This window comes from Epinephelus moara, chromosome 24 (assembly GCF_006386435.1).
Source record: "Epinephelus moara isolate mb chromosome 24, YSFRI_EMoa_1.0, whole genome shotgun sequence".
Classification (NCBI taxonomy): domain Eukaryota; kingdom Metazoa; phylum Chordata; class Actinopteri; order Perciformes; family Serranidae; genus Epinephelus; species Epinephelus moara.
This window is the reverse complement of record NC_065529.1, coordinates 33651316-33674594: the sequence shown is the minus strand read 5'-3', so window position 1 is coordinate 33674594 and position 23279 is coordinate 33651316. Positions and strand designations below refer to the sequence as shown.

Below are 23279 nucleotides of genomic sequence, written 5' to 3'. Positions count from 1 at the left end.
TCATTCATACTGAAGTTACGATATGTGGAATGATTCATGGGAGGTGTGGTCCATGTAACAGCTAGCTACCGCTTCTGTGAACGCCTCAGACAGCGCTCCAAAACTACATCTCCGCCATTTGTAAATGTCCAATGCTTCTTGCATCAGCGTGTGTGGACCACACTCACCGGTAAAGTTACTACCAGCAGCTACGTGTCTTGTTTTAAAGTATAATATATATTACCGCCATTAGTCCCAGCAAAGCGGAGTATCAACGGCCAGATGAAGCTCTTCGTCAGTGAAGGCAACCCGCACTGCCTGAAGGTGTTAGCAGCGTTAGAAGTGACTGGAGTTCAGTGTGACGTCCACTATGTCAACCACGAAGGTAAGACAGCACAGTAAGCTTATCATTAACGTACTCTGTTACTCCAACTCTGTTGTCGACTGATAACACTTAATTAAATAGAAATTGTGGTTTAATGAAGTTTCGGTGCTGTTAACTGACGGTTGTAACTGTGGAGTAGCAAGCTAACGTTAGCTGTAACTTAGCCCTGTTCAACTGCTAACTGTCAGTCACTGATTGACAACTTATCTGCATCTGAGAAGCAGCTAGAAAGCTCTCTTACTGCACATCACTGCTTTGTTTGTCTTGTTTTAGTACTGTTTGTTACTACAGCCTCATGTAGCCTTTGTGTAGCAGTGTATACAGGTGTTGGGCTTTTACCTGTACAGTATAGAACAGTATACGCCTTTCATGCCTGGAATCATGGGTGCAGATCCCAGGGGGGAATGGGGGGGGGGGGCATGTCCTCCCCAATTTCTGAAAAACACAAATTGTCCCCCCCAATTCTAAATAGCCTAAAGGACTGAAATTGACCAAATGTATTTTCCGACTCCACAATTCTAAAATAAATGAATATTGTGGAACAAATATTTTTATAAATATATTTTCCAACATGATCAGTTAGTTTAACCAAGCTCAGTTAGGGGCTCATATTCTGATAATCATCCATATCCACTGATGTATACAGTAGTCCCATATACTGGGAGAAAGGGAAGATGATGAGGAGAATTGGGGATCTGTGAGAGGTGAGAGATGAGAATGTGAGTGGACATAACATGCCTGAGACCCTGAAACTAGAAGTAGCATTAACTAACAGCGAAGCAGTGAAAAGGAGGGTGATGGCTGGCTCCATGTACTATTGGCTGTTTAAGAGAAATAAACAGTAAAGGTAAGCATATGATTCTCTGTGTAGTACTTTTTGAATTCTGAATGAATTTATGAATGGTGATGAGCCTCTATGAAATCGTGAAATATGCTGGCAATCTCAAGTGCTCTGTGGGCATGATTTGCACGCGTGCAATTAAAAAAAAATCACAACTGATTGTGTCCACGCGTGCAATTAAAAAAAAATCACAACTGATTGTGTCCCCCCCAAACTTGTCATCAGATCTGCATCCATGCCTGGAATAGTCCGGGTTTAACGTCACTTAGTTTGGGTTATGTTGTCAAGTTGTTGGGCTGTGTCACACAGACAAAATCACATATGCTGGTAATTCTGACCCAGTATCTTTACAGGAATAATGTGATTTAATATATATACTAGGGATGGTTATTGTTGCTTTTTAGATGACTACAGGGAAGACAAATCTGTGGAACAATACATAGATTCATGTATTGTTAATTTCAGTCAGGTCCAGAGGTGGAGGAAGTACTTAGACTTAGACATTTTACTTAAGGAAAAGTAGCACTATTATAGTGTAGAAATGCTCTGTTACAAGTAAAAGTTCAGTTAAATATAGTTTATCTCAGTCATTTTCCAACTTATATGCCTCAAACTGACACAAGTAAGAGAAATAAGTCATCACTTTTAAGCAGTGACAAACCAAAATAAGTTTTGCTGACCAAGCAACTTCCCCTTTTATATTACATGTTTTGTAATGTTCTCTGGAATTGGGAGGTTAGATCACCACATGATTCCCGAGCGCGGCACCGCTGCTGCTCACCACTCCCTCAGGGGATGGGTCAAATGTGGAGAACAAATTTCACACACTCAGGTGTGTGACAGTCAGTGGAACTTAATCTTAATCTTATACAATGACAGTAACACTAACAAGCAAAACAAAATGCATTATTATTTATACCCCAAAAGTCTCAAGCAAAAATTAATTTACGCACACACGCACATTAGTGTTCATAGATCGGTTTTATATTTGTGAATCATCTTATATGTTAAATATTTTTTAAGATCTAAGTGTAGGCTAAAGTCCTGCATTCAAAAGTTTACTTGAAAGTACAAAGTATCAGCAGTAAAATGTAATTAAAGTACAAAAAGTAGAGTGCTCAGAGTGGCCCGTTTCAGAATAATATATTATATTATGTGATTCTCATTAGTTATGCTCTGTGTTTGTCACTTTGATGTTGTGGCTGGTAAAGTTAGAGCCATTTTTTATACTATGCTGTCAGGTACATTTTCCCAAGTTATCAATAAAGTCTTATCTCTAACCATATTAATTCATTATACTTAATTTGTTGATCACATTTGTATAAGTACTCTTAATGTGTAAAGTAAGTAGACACTAACGTTATCAGATAAATGTAGTGGAGTAAAAATTATAATATTAGAAGTACAAGTAAAAGGTCAAAGAAAATACATAAGTACAGTGTTTAAGTAAATGTACTTAGTTACTTAGTAGTTCCACTACTGGTCAGGGTCAATACCAAGCAAGTTCAAAAACTCAAATTGCCTTAAATTGTAAAGGGACATGGTATGAGGTGTTTTGTGCAACACTGAACATTGTTTAAAGCCACCATATTTTTCAAAAATCAAATTCTTTAATCAGTCTGTCAGGTTTGGGGGAATAGAAAATATTTCCTCAAAGCAATGAAGCTGACTGCAGTCTCACTTCAACATCTGATCTGGCATACAGTGTTATACTGTTAACCCTGACCTAACAAAAAAACAGTGATAGACTAGAAAGGCACTTGTAGAGCGCAGACCTCCACTAAGGCCAAATGACCCATCTTGGAAATAGCGAAAAATAATTCATGTGTCCGCCCAGTAATTCAGATCTGCTCCAATATTTAACGGGTCCTTCCTTGGCCCATGCCACACCTTTCCACCAAGTGTCATGAAATTTGGGCCAGTAGTTTTTCTGTAATCCTGCTGACAAACAAACAAACTGAACTTCCATGGCAGAGGTAATAATGAAGGACCTGAAATCTTGTTCAACCAAACAAGGCAGACGCTGTCCTATTTACAGAGAAAGAGGAGGGGATGCCTATGTCACGAAAATCCAGGTCGGCCTTTAAATTGAGCCATCTAAGCCCTGCTACAACGTGTTTTGACAGTGTCAAAAGTCTGTATGGCAATCATGATATTGCTTTCAACTCAATTACTCATCCCTCCAGAGACGGGAGTCCATTAATGGTCATGTGATTAGTCTGTGACCATGGAGAGGCTGTTATAATACCAGTAGTCCCTCCAAGGCTAAGTTAAATTATGAGTTAAACATGGTCTATTGTCCCTTTCAACACAGAATATAGCTGGAACATATGGGCTGGTATCCCCTTGCTACTGCAACTTTAGGGTACCTCTCAGTAGATGCATTGTCTTGTGGAACATCATCTAGATGCTGCTCTGTAAAGCAATTAGATTCTAATTAAATGGTAATACACCCCAGCTTTGGGCTTATGTTGTGATTGTCTCAGGCATGTGAAAGAGGCTTCACTCTCTCAAGTCCCAGATGTGAGCTAGTCTTCTGTGGGAGCTGGATCACTGAGATGAATAACCAGGACCATCTGGCACACAGCCTCAGTGTATGAATGAAGTGGACTGTACTCTGAGATATATTATGTGTATTAAGAGTATTAGGGGTGGAAGTACATAGTATCATACAAATCAGTATGCGTTTTGTTCGAAATCTGTTGAACAATAAAGTGCTGTTTTGATCAGAATAAGATGATCTGTTATTTTTGTTATCTCTCAGTCAATTCATCACAAAGTCTGAAATATTGCACATTCGTTTTGATGGATGTAATAAAAAATGTAAGTATTATTCCTGCTGTATCCAATCCCAGAGCCACAGTGGCATATAAAAATTGTATTCATCAAAGTAAGGATGTAGTAGAATGTATTCTCAGCATCCCTCGTGTGGTTAGAAATTCCAGATTAAGAGGATCCTTGACCTTGTAAGTGACCTTTGTGTTCATCATAGATTATTCTAGTAACTTGTAAAGTATTGAGGCTGAGAATTTGATCACAGGATTATCCCTGAAGCATTTGAGGCGTCTCGTGTTATTGGTTGTCCTTGAAGATGCAGCGCTGAATTTAAATATAATCTCTGCCCAGAAAAGTGTTGAAATAAATTAGACCTAATGGGTGCAGATTCCCTCAGTCTCTCACTCTCTCTTTAAAGACACAGCCGGTAGAAAGATGATTTACATTTTGTCTCAGCACGTTTTATCAGGTGAAGAATCCAGTCTAACTAGAAACATGCTAATCGACATAATAATATTGTCCGCTGTTGTATGTATTTTATTTGGTGTGATCTAAATAAACGTGATGTGATTTCTGTCTTTCTTCAGAGAAAGTGGTGCCCTTCCTTAGCCGTCCAGCCTTGCCAGCCCTGCTCCTGCCTAGTGGACTGCACCTTTTCAGCTCTAATGCCATCTGCCGGTCAGTAGACTCTCATTTATGAATGCCAATGCCAAGTTGGCATTAATTCGGAGGCTGATAATCACTGCCTCTGTGCAAATTTTCAGATACCTGAACTGTTAAAGCGTCAGTTTAACAACAGAAATATATTTTGACTTGTCTCAATCAGTATCTAACCATGCAGATAGTTTTTGTTTTTTTTGGGATAGAGATCCTAAAAACCTGTGCAAATGAAATCCATCTGCATTGTTATGTACCTCTAGATGTTTAAATCACAATTTTCCTCCCATCCCATTGTTACTTTAGAAAACAATGTGATATTTGCAGATATCAGAGCAAAGAATCCAAACTAAGTCTGACACAATAAGATGTTGATTGGATTCAGTTCAGGGGCCTGCAGTATGAGACCAGGGATTCCCACACATTCTTTAATTTGGCACACCGCCACAATATCAGCCTTTGCCGCCACATTTAGGTTATTTTGGAGCTCTCTTTTGCTGATAAGACCTGATCAATCTGACCATAAACTGATCGAAAGGAAGTCTTGAGTTTGACAATCAAACAGTTTGTTTCTTAATCCCTCCGCGGGACTAAAAGTCAGCAAACTGCTGCTGAAATAAAAACTGTAACACTTATGAAGAGTTCTGACTGTGGTGCGTTCACAGACCCGCAAAAACCTCAGAATTCAGAGAGAATGATCACAAAGGAACCCAAAAAAGAGTGAGTTTGCCAAGAGTTTTGCTGATTCTTTAACCCTTTCAGCAGCCAAAAGCGTGTTTCCTATTTTAATGTCAGTTTTGAAATTTCCAAAGACATGCAGGTTAATTGGTGACTCTAAATTGTCCATAGGTGTGAATGTGAGTGTGAGTGCAATAGTCTGGTGACCTGTCCAGGGTGTACCCTGCCTCTCGCCCAATGTCAGCTGGGATAGGCTCCTGCCCTCCCCACGACCACTAACAGGATAAGCGGTTATGGAAAGTGTATGAAAGAATATATAATTGGTGATGAATCCGACATATCTGATAATGTAGTGATTTGAAAATGCTATGATTATATTATAAACCAGTGGTTCTCAACCAGGATGTCTTTGAAGGCGTTTCAAGGGGTCCCCAAAAAAATGGTGAATAGTATTTTCACTATTTGATTCACGAGAAGTGAGCCCAGTGTTAGTAGAAGTCATAAGAGTGACTATTCTTATCATAGGTTTCACTTACTCTGTGGTTATCTCCTCAACTGTAGTTACAACTGTAGAATTCTGGTCTTAATCATATAACAATCAGAATCTTCAGATGGAGGTCTCTGAATCGAAATCTTCAAATGGGGGTCCATGACCTAATGTGTATCAACTCAGGGGTCCTTGACACAAAAAAAGGTTGACAACCATTGCTGTGGGCCCTAACAATATCAGGGAACTGCTAATAGTTTAGTTTGACAATATGATATAGCAATAAAAGTTTGAGGCATACTGTAGCTAACTCTTGAAGGTGAAGGTGTTGCAGATTTCTATATTTTGGGTGTGTTTATGAGTAATTTCCTTTTGAAACAAAGTGAGATGCAACTCTTTGACACAACTTCCTTCTGTTTTCCACTTTTTAACACCTTAGATACCTGTTTGAAGTAAACGGACAAGAATCCAGTGAGCTTTGCAGTCAGTGGCTCGAATGGGAGGCCACAGATCTTCAGGTAAGCTCTCCATAAAAACAGACCTTTCAGTTTGCTGGTAATCTGTTGTACAATACACTAAACCTCTTTGAGATGCAAACTATTTTCAGTGCATGCTTTTCTACATTCTCTTGTGCAAAATCCTCTTACTGTTCATCAGTGTGTTGCCAACGGGGACGTAAATCCATGCAGCTAAATGATTAAAGCTCATGCTCTGAAAAGAACAATGTACTAAAGAAATCTATCAGCTTGCTCTGCAGGGTTTAAGAAAATGAATTGTTTAACCTCGGTCATGCTTCTTTGGTTTGTTGCTTGATCTAATGTCATTCAATCAATTCTAATTAATCTCCCTTTTGTCTTATGTGTGCAGCCTGCACTGCTGCAGGCCCTTCACATGGCAGTGCTGCAGGGAAAAGGATCAGAGGTGTCCAAGGTCCTCCAGGGGCCCCTAAACTACTTGGAGCAAAGCTTGAGCAAGGCGAACACGCCATATTTAACTGGGGTAAAGCATCAACTTCTCCTGTTTAATGACTGCACTTTCAATTTTTCAGTGCCCATTTAGTCGCCATGTATAGCTCCTAATTGACAGAAGATAAAGACAAACACACTCACTCAAACAAGGCCTTTTCAGGCTATATATTATATGATCAAGTCAAAAGTTCACGATGCCTCTGTGGAAGCTCAGCCGAGCTAAACTGAGCGTCTCCTCTGTGCCACATCAGGCTCCTCCGGCAACATTTCTTTTTCTTCTTGTCTTTTTTTCAGCTGCTGATGCTGAGCTAGTGATGCATTTTTAAGTTAAAAAGATTTATCTGGGGAGGAGCTCCCTTACGTTGCAGATGTGTCTGAGTGTGTGTGGGTGTGGGTGGGGGTGGGGGAGCAGCTCTCTGTGGTACATGAAGCCCCTGTGGCAACAAGTCATCTGCGTCTGTCATACATTTCATGTGTACAGAAATATGTTTTGTTCAGTCTCTTGGTGATTGGCATGGCTTGGAGGAGCCCTGTGTAAAGCACAAGAAAAACTGTGGTAAGCACACACAGTGAGGCTGTAACAGCAGTCCTTATATAGTGAGATGCAAGAGCACAAAATAGTCATGCTGAAAATAGTCTTTCTCGTGGTAAGTCTGTATGTAGAAAGTCACAGGGGGGTGGGTATATCCCTCTTCTATATTGTTTAGGGCTTTCAAAACAACAAACATTTCGGTTTATTTGATGGGATGACAGGAAATGACACATGCCAAGTTCAGGATTAGTCAGCGGCAATTGCTTAAAAACATTATGTTTATTCAAGGGAAAGTTTAGTATTTTCCAACCAGGGGGCTTTTGTTTCCATGTTTGTGTGTCTAAGTGACTAATGGTGACAACAATTTTTGAAATAGGTCCAGTATTAAGCAAGAGTGCTGCAGCAGGCTCTGGCAGGCTCCGGAGAGGATCCTTACAGTGACATTTAGTTAGAGTAAGATTCTCAAAGTTTAACCAGAAACATATCAGAAACTGCCTTTGCCAATTCTACCAGACTGCATTTAAAAAAACATTAAATTTAGAGTGTACAGAGCCAGTATATTTTCACATCTAACTGGATGAGTTAAGGGTTTATTTTAGTTGTTGGAGAGACAAATTAAGACAATTTTGTAAATTTTATTTATTTCCGTCGACTTTGAATGGAGAGTGTTTTTCCAATGATTAAAATTATAGCTTTTTGGGCTGTTTCAGGTTAAACAACAAGGATCATACTCTTCAACAAAAAGGTCCGACTCTGTAGGGATCCTTTCCATAACTTGTCAGACACTAAGAATAATAATCTAAGCCTGTCAGTGGCAAAAATAAGCACTTTTAGTCACACACATTGACGAAGCAAACATGTCGTTGTTATATTGCAGCCTGTTTTACTGCTGCTGGCTGCAGCCCTAATGCTCAATACTGGACCAGTTACAAAAACTGTTGTTCTCGTTATTCACTTTGACATGTAAATATGAGAAAATAGAGTCAGGGTTGAAAAATATCAAACTTACCCTTCACCCTTTGCTGTGTTTCAGGAAACTGTTTCAGTTGCTGATGTTGTTTTGTGGGCTGCGCTGTACCCCGTTTTATCTGACTCTTCACTAGCACTGGGTAAGTAGTGATAAAACTATTAATACTTTGTTAGTGGTCACACATACGCCTCAAGTTCTTCGCTTTTTTTTTTTAATTTTTAAATGTCTTATTCACATTTTTTTTATCTCTATGTTAAAATGGACCTTACTGCAACCATTCACTTTCTCTGTCTGCCCTCCCCCTTTCTCCCCCCTTTCTCCCCCTACCATTTCCCTGCCTCTTTTCCATTTTACAGGTGAACGTACGTCTGTGAAAGCTTGGTTTGACCGTGGGGCTGTTATGCACAGTTGCCAGTCGGCTGCTCAGAAATTGCTGCAGGGCAAAGGCCTGCAGGGCATGAAGAGCTACATGCAGAGGCAGCCTGCCCCTCAGAGCAGCCAGTGCCGAGACACACAGCCATGCAACAGCAACCCTGCTGAGGTATCAGCCACATCATCAGGATAACTATTAGACTTAAAGCATTCATACAGAACAAAAAGCATTCAGAAGTGCTTCAGTGTTTAACTACACTTGTGCTTTTGCCTCAGGGAACATGTGCGCTCTGTGTGGTTTCCAAGAAAATGTCTTTTTTATTTTCGTAGAGCTATAGATGCACTAACACAAACAACACCTTACAAGACACATGTACTGTCACACGCTTCCTTTCCCACATTTTGTCTTTACTTCACTGGAGCTTTGAGCCGGAAAGTTAAAGCATTCAAAGGGTTGCCAGGATTGAATTCACCTCACTTAAACTAAGCAGGGCTCTCTCCGCGTGAGAGTTAACGTGGCTGTAGCCTGAAAGCTACATTAACACCCGTGTTAGGATAAAGAACATACAGCATATAGACGTTACATCACTATTTCTTAAGTCCTGTGTTCTCCTTCTTGTTCAAGCATGGGAGGATTTGAACAGGTGTCAATCAAATTTTAGCAGCAGCAGTTACGGCTCCTTGTCAGTGGAAGTTGTAGTGTGTGTATATCAGAATGATAAATGCTGTAGCTTCAGGCCTTGGGTTAGAGGTCAAAATGTCAGGTTGGAGTTGGTGATACAGTTCTAAAAAAAAACCTGACACTGAACAGTTGAATGTATTTTTGTGTTTTGTTGATATGGTAGCTTTGTAAGAGGGCACGTCTTGATAAAAATTGCTCCTGCCAGAGAAGGAAACACTACACTAAAAAACATCACACAGTGTTACTCATACAGTTTGATTATTTGGTTCATCAAAGATTTGTGATTTATTAAGGATAGTTCATCCCAATCAGACATGCACATTTTCCTTTTACATACTGTACATCAGTCTAGATTGTTTTGGTGTGAGTGTTGGAATGTTCGGCTGTAGAGATGTCTGCCTTCTCTCCAATATAATGGAACTAGATGGCACTTGGCTTGTGGTGCTCATTGCACCAAAAAAAAATGCATTTGAAAAACTCCACTTGGCTTGTGGTGCTCATTGCACCAAAAAAAAATGCATTTGAAAAACTCATCAGCAATGCCTCCTTCCAGAAATCATGACCCAGTTACTCAAGATAATCCACAGACCTTGTTGTGAGCAGTTTCATGCAGGAACTATTTTACTTTTACAGAACTACCCCTGCTAGCTCACCTAGCACCACTGAGCTATTTCATGTTACAGCCCAGGCTGAGAGGGACACCATTAATGTTTGTATCTCCTGCTGTCACGAGCATGAGCCTCTTGTCCATGGGTAGATGCACGCTTCCTTCTGCTTGGTGATACAGTTGGCGACATTGCTGTAGAGTTTTTCAAATTTATTTATTTGATACTTTGAGCACCACAAAAGGAGTACCATCTAGTTTCACTATATCGGAAAGAAGGCAGATATCACTATGGCCGATATCTCCAACACCCAGCAACTCACACCAAAACAATTAAGATTGATAAATAGCACTACAGGTAAGAGGAAAATACGTATTTTTGATTTTCGGGGCTAACTCTCCCTTTAAAAAGAGTTTTAAAGTCACTTACACTGAACACGAGACCAACTTTCTGCATATACTTAAGTCTGTCAGTATCATGATGAAATGGAGCTAATTTCAATCTTTAGTCCTTGTGATTCCCCAAAGCCAGTTTATTATTAATTGTTAATGGAACAGCTTGTTTTATCATTTCACCGCTTTCTGTGGCAATAAACTTTTGATTTGTTGATCAAAATTTAAAACATTGGAAATTATTTATAGGTCATGGAAATACTCAAAGTACCATTACGAATTTTTGGCCAGTGAAACTATTTAACAAATTAAAGTTAATGCAACACCAGGATTAAGATACAAATATCTGCATGTGGAGATTACTAACCTTACTAGCTGATCTGTGTTTAAATCCCAATTAATGATTCTCTACATCTAAATGTTTGTCCAGTGTGAGGAAGGTGATCGTGTGGTTTCAGAGGAGGAGATGGAGGCAGCTGCTCTCACCTGGAGTAAAGGGTTGAATGCCTGCCCGGCAGCTGCAGACAGACAGCACCCCATGTAAGTAATACAAAGGGCTTTAAGCAGATACTCTCAGAGTGACTTATAATAAGTGTGTACAGTACATTTTGCAGTTTAGGATGTTATATGATTATGTGGGGATCACATAGATTATCTTCTTGTGGTACAGTCCCACAAACTATGTTACCAGCAGAAGCAGAAGAGTAAATTCAGTTGAGCTGTAGCATGTAGAAATGTAACCCAGAGGAAGTCAATATAACTCTTGAGGAGTAATGAGACAGGAAGATTAAACCCCAGATCTGTTTGCTTCCGCTCAGTTTGCCACAGGAGGGAAAGCGAAACCTGCTTGTGACCAGTGCCTTGCCTTATGTCAACAATGTCCCCCACCTGGGCAACATCATTGGCTGCGTCCTCAGCACAGATGTCTTCAGCAGGTAGAATTTAATCTTGTAATTCCTTTTTTTATTTACACAGGTGCCAGCAATATACTCATAATCATGAAAAAGATATTGACCTCTATGCCAAGCACATTTTTAAGAACATTTACATGAGAGCAGTCTTGTGCATACGTAATGTACAGGCATGTGTGAACCTGTAATGTGTTCCCAACATTACAATTAAACCTTTCCATTATATTCGTCCCCACAAACTGGCCATTCTTCCATCTTCTTGTTGTTCTTTCTTCCTCACTTACTCTCACTTGTGTTCACTCTGTAAGTCTCCATCATCATTTCTCTCATGCTCCTTATATTTGTTTTATACACATATATACATTGTTCTCTCACCTGCCATCTCCCTTGTGTCTTGCTTTACTGAGTCCGTGCATCTTCTCCTCTAAGGTATGGCCGTCTGCGAGGCTGGAACGTGCTGTCTATATGTGGCACAGACGAGTATGGCACAGCTACAGAGAACAAGGCCAGAGAGGAGGGTCTGACACCACAGCAGATCTGCGACAAGTACCACGCCATCCACTCCAACATCTACAAGTGGTTCCAGATTGACTTTGACTTTTTTGGCAGAACCACAACCGAGAAGCAGACAGAGTAAGTGGAAGCAGGGAGGAAGGCTGCAGTTAGAAATGTAATCTACAGTTGTGTGAGAAATTAAAGATGGGGCTTTTCTTTTATCACAATCAAAGGTTAACAACCAGATGAAGCTAAACAGAGAGTTCTCCAGTAATAATCCAGAGCTCATCCTCTCCTGGTTTGTGTGGTTCTGATATTGCTTGGCTTTGGTATAAAGGGGCAAACACGTTTCCATATGATTACTACACAATTACGTAACATAGGATTGCTGTAATCTTGCAGTAGATAGTGGTGTGGACGTCTAGCCCTCACATGCATAAATTCTACTCTGCTTAAGCTCAGAGATTATTGTGCATGATTGTAGAATTTAGGTCATCACTTACATTTCTGATTTTTACCAAATGCAAAATAAACCCTATTAGTTTCAAAAATATTTCACCCACAAAATGCCTTAGTTAACGAGTGTTGAAACCAGTGTTTGACCAACTCGTAGGTGACAAGTGTGACACATGAGAATGGTACTGTAGTTTCAGATACATTGCTGGTTGAAGGAATACTTTATCCACAAAACGACCATTTCTGTATCAATTACTCACCCCTTGTTACATTGAATTTATGAAGAAAACTTTGTTTTTCTTGCATGCCTGTGACCTTCGAGTTAGTCACGCACTGGTGCAACACCCATTAACTGAGGCAAGGCTTGTGTTTAACTGTAGATTCAGGAAGTCAGATGAGGTTCGACTTCATTGCGATATTATAGTTATGTATATATTCAAGAAACAGTGTCACTTTTTACAACTTAACTTTTTAAGAAGTCAGCAGAAATAAAAGGCATTGGCAGAGTCAGTCTAGAAAAAATAAATTGGACATTCTGCTATAAAGTATCTATTTTATAATATTGATGAGGTAACTGAAGTCTGGAGGAGAAATTAATTGCTTCAAAGTTATGGATTGTTGCTCTAAGGAATTACTGAAACAATGAAAACAATGCAGTGGGTGAGATTTCTTGTCAGTGTGTGTATGGGTAAAGTGTCAGATTATTTTGTCTTTGTACATGTGTTTGTACACCGGGTTTCTTTGTGGATTTACCTACATAAACGAAGAAATGGGAAACAAAAGAGAGGCATTTTTTCTTCAGTAAAGATGAGACTTAAGGATTACAAAGATGAAAACTCTTGTTTTGTGGCCTTTGCTTTGATAAGTAAAACATAAAAGGCATCAAACACCATGCACCAGAACCATGTTCTTTGAAAAGTGAAAAAGGCCCACAGATTAAAGACTTTTGACTTGATGCATGAAAAGTGCTTTGGATGTTTGGTCTTACATTTTAGATTTACAAATCCAACACCAAAGATTACCATCAGCTCGGTTTGTTGTACTTGATGTTTTGTTTTACCAAACCAACACCAACACTCTTCCCTTCATCTTCTTTTTCTTGTATATTGCTCTAGTTTCTATATTGATCCATAAAGCTTACATCATTTTCCAGCCACTAGGGAGGAGCTGTATTAATCTTGGTTTTAAAACAAAAACAGGGTCAAGGTTTAATGAACTGCTAATTTCCATATGTCAGGTAAAAAAACAAAAAATGTACTTGTGCACACAACCACAGGAATATCATTCAACCGCCTTTGTCCTCACTAATCCTTTCAGGATCGCTCAGGATATTTTCTGGAGACTCCACAAGCATGGCTTCCTTGTGGAGGACACGGTGGAGCAACTGCGCTGTGAACACTGCAAGCGCTTCCTCGCTGACCGCTTCGTAGAAGGCATCTGCCCCCACTGCACATACCCAGAAGCTCGTGGTGACCAGTGTGACAAATGTGGGCGGCTGATCAATGCTGTGGAGCTCAGGGTGAGTTGATTATTGCCACTAAGACTATTAGAAAGAGAATGATGGTAGCAGCGATGGCCATAACATTTCTGGTTGATAATTTTTGATGTCTGTCCCCTTCAGGAACCACAGTGTAAGGTCTGCAGGCAGACTCCAGTCATCCGCTCCTCCAAACATCTTTTCCTGGACCTGCCAAAGGTATGCTTTTCACACTGCATTGTAATCGCCTGGGTTTCCCATTCTGCAGTTTAGACGGTGCTTTTCTGCTCACAGGGATCAAGACAGAGTTAGCCTGTTTAGAAAAGTACAAACAACAAGTGTAAGTAGAATTCAAAGTCAGATAGCTTGTGAAAAGCAGTTATCCCTGTGGTTATTTTATTATATAAACGGCTTTACTCTGTCTGGATCTGTGGTTACGAGTTAAGACATGTGGTGTTTTTGTAAGCATATTCATTCTTGCTCTTTCTCTCATGCAGCTAGAGCCTCAGTTGGAGCAGTGGTTGGACAAGTCAACCAGCACAGGAGACTGGACAGCGAATGCCAAACAGATCACTCGCTCCTGGCTGAGAGATGGACTTAAACCTCGCTGCATCACCAGGGACCTGAAGTGGGGAACCCCAGTGCCCCATCCTGACTTTAAAGAGAAGGTCTGCTATTGTCATCTACAGTAAAAACAAAAAAATCACATATCAAATCTTGCTATTTCCTTGTTTCTATTTTATCATACAGTAGATGCACACAGCACTCTGTGTTTTCCTCTTCTTTATTAAAGCATAACAAAGCCCTACTGCTCAACTAAATTACCTGCTGAGAAGATAATGAATGCAAGCACTTAATATCTAAGGTCAGCTTCCTAATTAAACATTGAAAATGACAATGCGCTTCATTAGCTGTTTGCAAATTCTGCAGTGAGTGATGATACTGCAGTGCTCTCCAGTAGCACACTGGGAGACTCTCTAGGTCTGACATGTTTGAACATGACCACTTCTTTTAGTACACTCAACTAAAACTTTCTCCAAACAATAATACATGAGGGACTGAAGTCACAATGTGCATCTTAAAGATGTTCTCATTCCTCCTAATCTTCGTCTCCTTTTTTTTGGTTCATGTGATCCGTAATTCATTTCTGTAAGTCTCTCTCTCTCGCTGCAACTGCAGGTGTTCTACGTGTGGTTTGACGCCCCCATTGGTTATCTGTCCATCACCGCCAACTACACCGACAAATGGGAAAAGTGGTGGAAGAATCCTCATCAGGTAACCTACCCCTCCTACCTCTTCTCCCTAACACACATTTAAGATGTTATGAAGCGAGCAGAGTAGTGATGCACGAGCTTGGCACAGATTTTTGTCCTTTTTATAACACAGAATGGATCTGATTGCTTTTTTCATTGCCCCATCTGGTATTCTGCACGGTGAAATTCCTAGCCCCATATAACACTAATGTGAAACAGACATAACCTCTTTAATTATGAATGAAATGCACAATCAGTTTTGTATCCACAGCTACAATGTACACACCGTATAATGTGTGGAAGGCAGTACGGCTCTTTGTGCTTTGTGGCTGCCATTTATTTCTAGATTCCTCCCCTCTGTGATAAAAGTCTCAGCATTATCAGTCTACCATAGGTTGTCTTGATATGAATGAATGCATTCTTTTTTATTGTGTTATGCAGCTATGCCCAGCCTGCATGGGCTTACAAGACACCATAAAATCAAAGCAAGCCAGAACCAGAGTCCAGCGTACATATTTTCAGACAGCATTAAAAGGAATGAAAATAGGGCAAAGCAACAAAAGCTTTGTATATAACCAGATCATCATTGTGTAAGACCAAGTTTGTGGGTCAGTTACAAAGGCATGTGCTGTGTAGCACTGAAAAAAGAAATGAAAATAACTGCTAATTAAAAAAGAACACATGTATCCTCTTTTCTTGTACAAAATACATAACTATACACAGAATGATAATAAAGAAAGGACAAAATATGACAAAGCATGTCCAGAAGGAGCCATTTCACTGAACATTAACTCTCTTAAGTCATCATAGTTTGTACAGTCTTCATATTTGTTTTTCATGGTGCTGTCATCTGCTTTACTTAGAAATGGGGAACTACTTGACATGTGTGCAAGTATGAGATGATATTTAAAGCTCAGCCACCCACACATACAGTAGCAGGTGTGTTAGTTTGCTAGATTGTTCTTTATTCAAAGTGGAGACGGACAACTTTTCAAGTTTAATACCGATACCAGTACGGGAAGTGCCTCTGCCTAAAAAGAAATGCCTAAAAAGCTGGATCTGGTATTGCAGGTACACAAGTCTATACACCAGTCTGATACCACAAAATTTATTAATAAACTGTGAAGTAGTTTCACACCTAAATAAAATGGCAGTTTTCCCGGAACTGAATTATTCTTCACCGCTCTAAAACACCAGCCTACACAGCAAGTTGAGCTGTACAACCACTGGCAACTACTGTCTCAGAGACGAAGAAGAATTGATTTCAGTAACATTAAGTTGCGGATGCACTACTGTGACAGAACTATTTAAACGTCTTTTATTTTCAGAAAATTTTTGCTGCAGTTAAAGCTTTTTAAGGAATTGTTAGTTATTCCTAAAATCTTATTTTTTATCATGACTGACAGCCAAATTAGATAGTAAAAGAATGTTTTATGGTGTTCATTCTCTGTACGTCTTTGTCCATGTTTTACAAAGGGTTTAACCTGGGCCATGCCATACAGCAATGATAGAAATTGTATCACATCCATACAGGATGAGAAGTTTTTTTTTTTTTTAACACAGTGGTATCAGGTCAGCAGTCAGTATTGACGGATACACAAGTTCAGATATCAGAATCAGTATCTGGAAGGAAAAAATGGTATCACAACATCTCTAGTTCCAGAGTCCAGCATTTCAGCTACTGGGGATCATAAGTGCAAAGAACTTACATTGATACTCTTTGGTAGCTAAGGATAGCTATCGATAACTACAGGGGAAAACAAAAGTGCTATCCTCTTCCTGTTTTGGTTGCACAATCGTTGACACACTTTTTTTGTGCCGTAAATTGAGCCTTCATTTTCCCAGGAAATCGAACCTGGTGGCAGACAGAATTGCACGGTGAAAGCGAGGCTTACAGGGACCCAATCTAAATGTAGATGATGTCATTACTACATAGCCATTACATTGCGTAGTCAACATTTACTTCAGAATAATAAGTTAAAGCAAAAAAAAAACAGGTCTGTTTCCTCCTTGACTGCAAGTTCTTAAAAAAAATCCTACAGATAAAAAACAAAATCCAACATTTCTTGCTCACTCTCACTGACTCATCTCATCTCTCCATCTGAAACCCCAGAGCTTCTGTTATGTGTGTGTGTGTGTGTGTGTGTGTGTGTGTGATGGCCTGTGTTTGCAGAGAGGGAGAGAGATGGGGGTTGGGGAGAGCTGATAAGTCCTCTTTGAACTGGATGATCTCATGATGATCTAATATGATGTCATCCTCACAGTGCAGTGTTGTGTCTCTGCCACCAGGTGGAGCTGTACAACTTCATGGCCAAAGACAATGTGCCGTTCCACAGTGTGGTGTTTCCCTGCTCCCTACTGGGAGCTCAGGACAACTACACTCTGGTCAACCACCTCGTTGCCACTGGTAAGCACTTATTTAAACTGACTGATTTCACCAGTTTAATCATTTATGTGTTATATAATTAGATAAACTGAGATTCACAACAGATCTTAACATGGATTCTCTCTGTTTGGCAGTTATGCAACACGCACATCATGATTGATCACATTCACACTGGACATTAAGGTTCAGGTTTGACAGTAACTTATGCTGCAACTACCCCACAGAGTATCTGAACTATGAGGACACCAAGTTCTCCAAGAGCCGAGGTGTGGGTGTGTTTGGGGACATGGCCCAGGACACAGGCATCCCGTCTGATGTGTGGCGGTTCTACCTCCTGTATGTGCGTCCAGAGGGACAAGATTCAGCCTTCTCCTGGGCTGACATGGCTCTGAAGAACAACTCTGAGCTGCTCAACAACTTGGGCAACTTCATCAACAGGTTGTTAATAGTTTCATGTTTTAAAATGAATTCCTGTGTCCTATATGTGATTAACAAATAGCAGGATTTACATCAGAATTCCCAATGACCCTCACAAGGTCACCTGCACCAGTGTCCTCATGCTCCCAGCCATCTAACTGTGGGACATTTTCTGTGTTACGGTTTCTCTTTCTGTTTAAATTGTTTTGATCAGTTGAGATCAGTCACCAGTGAAATAAAAAAATGGGGCAATCCACCTCAAGTTGCGAACACTTTGTACATAATAAGTTTCACTCAAAAAGTAAATGCGCAGCAAAACTGTCATCCAGTCCAATTAACAACTAAGTTTTCAGATTGTTGTACTCATTGAAAAAAAACTCTGCTGGAACTATTACAAGAGGCTCACCCTAGTTTTCTTAATTTGTTTGGGATGGCGTAATTTAGCCCCAATTACATCGCCTCAAATGATTTTTAAAAGATCAGGGTTAAATCCCACATCAAAGATTTTTCTCAGCAGCTTTTTTTCAGAGTACCTTGATCTTCAAAATTGGTCTCGGGCAGCAACGTTGATGCCTAATTGGTTCAAAAATATCTTGTAGATTGCATCCAGCCTAAGGTGTTGGAGGTAGAAAGTATTCTGCTTCAGAAAAGAAATTCTGTCCTTGCCTGGATCCAGTCACAAAACATCATTAGCAACAGTGTGTCCATCTCACGCCCGCCTTTTCAGATTCATAAACGATTCTTGGCTGCGGTGTTCCAGCTAATCGCCGTTCAGTTGAAGCTGTCTGTCAGCAATTTCACAAATAATCAGCCTGACAAACCGAAATGGGCAAATCCTTAGTTAATATTTACCAGCAGCAAATATGACTTTATTGATTAGGATGATTCAGTTATTCCAACAGCAAGAATATTCTTTATTTTCACAGGATGAAAAAACCTCAAGGGTTTGGCAGTTTCGCTAATTAACGGACTCAAACAAATTAAGAATGCAGGTCACACAAAGTTCACGCTCACACATCAAAATCACAGTTCATTGTGAATGTGACAGTGGTCTGGCAGACCTTCCTCAGAGGCTGAGAGATGTGTAAAATATAGAACAGTCTGTTGCATCAGACATGACAAAAGCGTTCTCACTACCAACATCTTTTCCTGATGTACACATAAAACTCGTTTTTAAAAATCACTGGCTGCAGACACAGCTACAATGTAGAGGCGATGAAGGAGCCGTGACGAGGCTCAATGCAGCACAACGTTGTGTTAGTTTACACGAGCAGAGCACTGAATTACATCTGGCAACAAAATCTATAATTTATAAACAATTAGCAAGTCAAGTAACGTGCCCTTCGCTCGTTTTGCTCTCTCTTTCCCTCTTCCTCTCGCTGCCTTTCTCGCTCCGTTGCCACATTTTTCCCTGACCCCCATTTTTTTTTTTTACATCTGTCCTGTTAAACCCCCCTCTCCCTCTCTCTTCTAGAGCTGGCATGTTTGTCTCTAAGTTCTTTGAGGGCTGTGTGCCTGCGATGGAGCTACAGCAGGAAGATAAGAAGCTCCTGGCTCTGGTGGGCTGGGAGCTGCAGCAGTACATCCAGCTCATGGACAAAGTCAAGTAAGACTATTCAACTCACATACCCGTCAAGAGGGTTATCAGTTTAATTGATGTGATTTTTAAGAAGCAAATGTGTGCAGTGATTTAAAGTGGTTAAAATTTGAAAATGTATCAGTGAATTGTCAGTTTAGTTTTACAACACTACTCGTAGATCTGTAATATGGCTGCAGCTAACGATTATTTTCATTGTGTATAATTCTGCCAATTATTTTCTCAATTAATCAGTCAGTTGTTTGGGTTTTAAAATGTCAGAACATTGTGAAAAATGTCGAACAGTGTTTCCAAAAGCCCAAGATGATGTCGTCAAATGTCTTGTTTTGTCCACAACCCGAAGATATTCAGTTTACTGTCATAGAGGAGAAAAGAAACCAGGAGATATTCACATTTAAGAAGCTGGAATCAAAGGATTTTGATTTTGAAAAGGTTTTTCAGACCACTTAATTGATTATCAGATTAGTTGACAGTTCATTTAATAGTTTAATTGATTGGTAATTGTGTCATCTTGAGGTGTATCTCGACACTAAAAGTAAAACACTCTCGTAGTTTAACTCATATTTGGACTTCTACTGAAGTAGATGTTGTTTAATGGGTCATGCTCTCATCAGATTTCTCTGAAATGTTCCTCCAGAATCCGCGATGCTCTGAGACACATCCTGAACATCTCTCGCCATGGCAACCAGTACATTCAGGTCAATGAACCCTGGAAAAAGATCAAGGGAACAGACACGGAAAGGTGAGAAAGCCTTGACCAGCTGAACACAATCTGTACCTCTGTAGTTTTACAAGGGAGATGGATCTGTGTCGGAAATGTGTAAATTCTCATTTTATATTAAAAAGGCTCCTTGATTCACACACATTTATCTCTGAGCACAGGAAACTTAATTTTAATTTTCATAATTGATTCTTAAAAGAAAAAAATGTGTATATGAACAGCCAAATAGAGGAGGAGTGTTGTTTCTGAACATCGTAACCAAAACGTTTAAATTCCCGATCTCTCACTGACTGATCTCTGTCTCTCCTCTCCAGGCAGCGTGCAGGCACAGTGACCGGTGTGTCTGTGAATATCGCCTGCTTGCTGTCAGTGATGCTGCTGCCATACATGCCAACGGTCAGCCAAACCATCAGGGATCAACTCAATGCCCCTCAGTCTTGCGTCAATACCATGTTGCAAGGCACAGGCTCCTTTGTATGTTCCCTGAGTGCCGGCCACCGCATCGGTACTGTGAGTACGACCTGGGAAAGTACACATGCTACACACAAAACCTGTGGAACCACCTGTATGTTGACGCTGGGTGATACAATGAGGATGCAACAGTCTGTCAATATTTCGAGGCTCTGGAGGACATTGTAGTCGTCTGAACACACACATACACACACTCGAGAATAATAGCCTAGACGGTGTTCCGAGGCCTCAGCCGTCGGACAGCAAGTTTCTCTCAGGCCACTTGTCCCTTCAGGCTTAATTGTTGTGACCTGTGACTGCGGCAGCCTGCCAACGCTGCATTCAATCTCCAAGGCTATATAGTGAGTCGTGACTGAGGTCTCCAGACGAGGAGCAGCAGACGACACTGGTCTAATGTCACACAAACGCACCATACACTCGTGCACACAACTTCTCTGACAAAGCGGGTAACGCCGCACTGAAGAGTGGTGATCATGATAGAAACTCTGCACATTTCTCATACATGGTTATCTACGTACTTACTTGCATAATCCTCTTTGTTCAAATACAAGCACAGAGCCTGCAGGTTAAATTTTCCAGCTACACTGGCCTTGGGCTGGATCCACAACAAACTTTTTTAAATATTCGTGCATATATTTTTCTGAATTTCTACCTTTTTTGTTCCCCCCCGCACAACCCCTTTTATTCCCAGGTCAGTCCGTTGTTCCAGAAACTCGAGTCGGACCAAATAGAGGCTTTGAAGAAGAGATTTGGTGGACAGCAGGTATTTGATGTTTATGCTGCTTAATGGTCTGTGTATGGGTTCAGTCAGGTCTTGTAGTAATATAGGTTGACTATTTATGAATAATGAAATAAGAAAGACTTGATAATGCGTTGCCGTTCACGGGCCTCTGTCAGACTGTCGCCCCAAATAAGAATTTGTAATTCCAGTATCTGTCTTTGAAACATGATGCAGAGCAAACGCACTATAAATGTTTCTAAATTATGTATTACGCATCCATCATATAGATAAAAATAATCCCTCTCTAAACCTTCTCTTCAACCGCTTGCCTCTAGCCTGAAGATGAACCACCTAAAAAAAAGGTATCAAGCGGTATTTGTTTGTGAGGACCCCGTCCACACTGGTTATGCTGTGTCAATATTGATTACCGCATGCCTTCACTAACACTAGCGGCTAATCTAACGTCCTAGGATTTTGAATTTCAACTCATCCCTGTGTGTCCAGTGTGATTCACCGTCCATTCACACTTCATGACTCATAAAATCCCGTCGACATTTTGAGTGATGAGTGTTATTGTCTGAAATGAAGTTAAGTCATCTCCAGAAATAATAACCATCAAAACGGTTCAGATTCAAACATCTTCATCTGTCTGTTTCCACCCTCAGACAACAGCTCAGCGCGCTGGCAGCACTCAGCCTGCCGCTGTGCCAGCTCCTGCTGCTCCTGCTGCTGCCGTCGCTGCTGAGGTGGCGACGGTGAACGGAGTGGACCCAGAAAAAGCCAAGCAGCTCACACAGGCTGTGGCTGAGCAGGTGAGAGTGCTGGCTAATGGAAACACACTGTTGAGCTATCTGTGAACACCATTCTCACATTTTAAGACTAAGAATCAAGAGTCTCATTAAAGCAGCACGATAAGCTATTTTTTTTTCTTTCAATAACTTCATTTTAATTGCATTGTTTTGTCTTTAAAATAATCTTCTTATAATGAGAATAACAGAACAGATATCAGCATCCGTAAGGAGTGAATGCGATCCCTCCAAAAATCAAATCACATCCGCAACCAACCACTGGCCGCCGAAATAAATAGCAGCTAATTTCTAACCCTACATCTAATCAGTTTCTCTGTTTGGAAATGTATCTGGTAATGCTTGTGTTTGTAATTAATTGATCAAATTTATTTTATCTCCAGATGTATTATTTTTTATTTTTTACCTAGTACATGTAACTATTAATGCGGCAGTTAAATTTTTGTGGAACCAAATGCTAAATTCTCAACCCGACAGACGCGTAAAATTACCAACTTAGAAATTTCCTCAATTAATCGCTTACTATTTGACAAGAGAGCCGCCAACCTGTTTGTCCTTAGAACACTGAATTGTTTAATCAAGCATAAATTCAGGTGCGAGCAATTGATTAAACCGTGTCATTTTATCTATCACAGGGGGAAAAGGTGCGAGCGCTCAAAGCCCAGAAGGCGGAGAAGGCCGTGATCACAGCAGAGGTGGCCCAACTTTTGGACCTCAAGAAGCAGCTGGCTCTGGCTGAGGGGAAGAGCCCTGAGCCTGCACCTCAGAAGGGCAAGAAGAAGTGAGGCAAAGAAAAAAATGAAAGCAAAATGATGGAGGTTAGTGAGAGGAAGAGAAGGGTAGAATGGGTTGAGGTATGATTGAGGAGAATGGGAACAAGATGTACACTAAGAGAGAGATGAGGGTATTAGCTTAAGGCAAAGCCGTGACAGGATCTAAGACAATGTGGTATTGGCACTGAGGACTAATGAAATGCTGGATAGGCCGACGGGGAAATGAAAACACACAAAGAGAGAGTCAAATGAATACAGCTACAGAATGGAGGGATTTCTCCAAATCCCTACACCAAAAGAAACTGATTTTATACTCTCCCTGTGATAAAGTCAGCATACGATATTAGCGTTGGAAGGTGTGTTGCGCATTTAAAGATGTTTTTTATATCCTCTGGAAAATTGTTTTTTTCCCCATTTGCTACAAATACCCTTTTTGGATCCAGAAAATAAATTGATTAAGTTCAGCTGAAAA

General features: G+C 40.4%; 1 protein-coding gene across 2 annotated transcripts; it reads left to right on the top strand.

Moving 5' to 3' along the window:
• The first annotated feature begins 90 nt into the window (after positions 1 to 90).
• mars1 (methionyl-tRNA synthetase 1) lies at positions 91 to 23279 on the top strand. Of its 2 annotated transcripts, XM_050037450.1 has the most exons (22): positions 91 to 364; positions 4568 to 4658; positions 6242 to 6320; positions 6670 to 6801; positions 8336 to 8411; positions 8629 to 8813; positions 10754 to 10863; positions 11142 to 11258; positions 11664 to 11867; positions 13503 to 13704; positions 13807 to 13881; positions 14160 to 14330; positions 14842 to 14937; positions 17205 to 17322; positions 17526 to 17739; positions 19193 to 19324; positions 19953 to 20057; positions 20351 to 20546; positions 21199 to 21270; positions 21564 to 21590; positions 21894 to 22040; positions 22670 to 23279. In XM_050037450.1, exons 1-22 carry the CDS (start codon positions 262 to 264, stop codon positions 22817 to 22819), a joined length of 2802 nt encoding a protein of 933 aa, XP_049893407.1. In that variant the 5' UTR covers positions 91 to 261; the 3' UTR covers positions 22820 to 23279. The 2 variants fall into 2 exon arrangements, with proteins under 2 accessions (XP_049893407.1, XP_049893408.1); XM_050037451.1 differs by lacking the exon at positions 21564 to 21590 and having other exon boundaries at positions 93 to 364.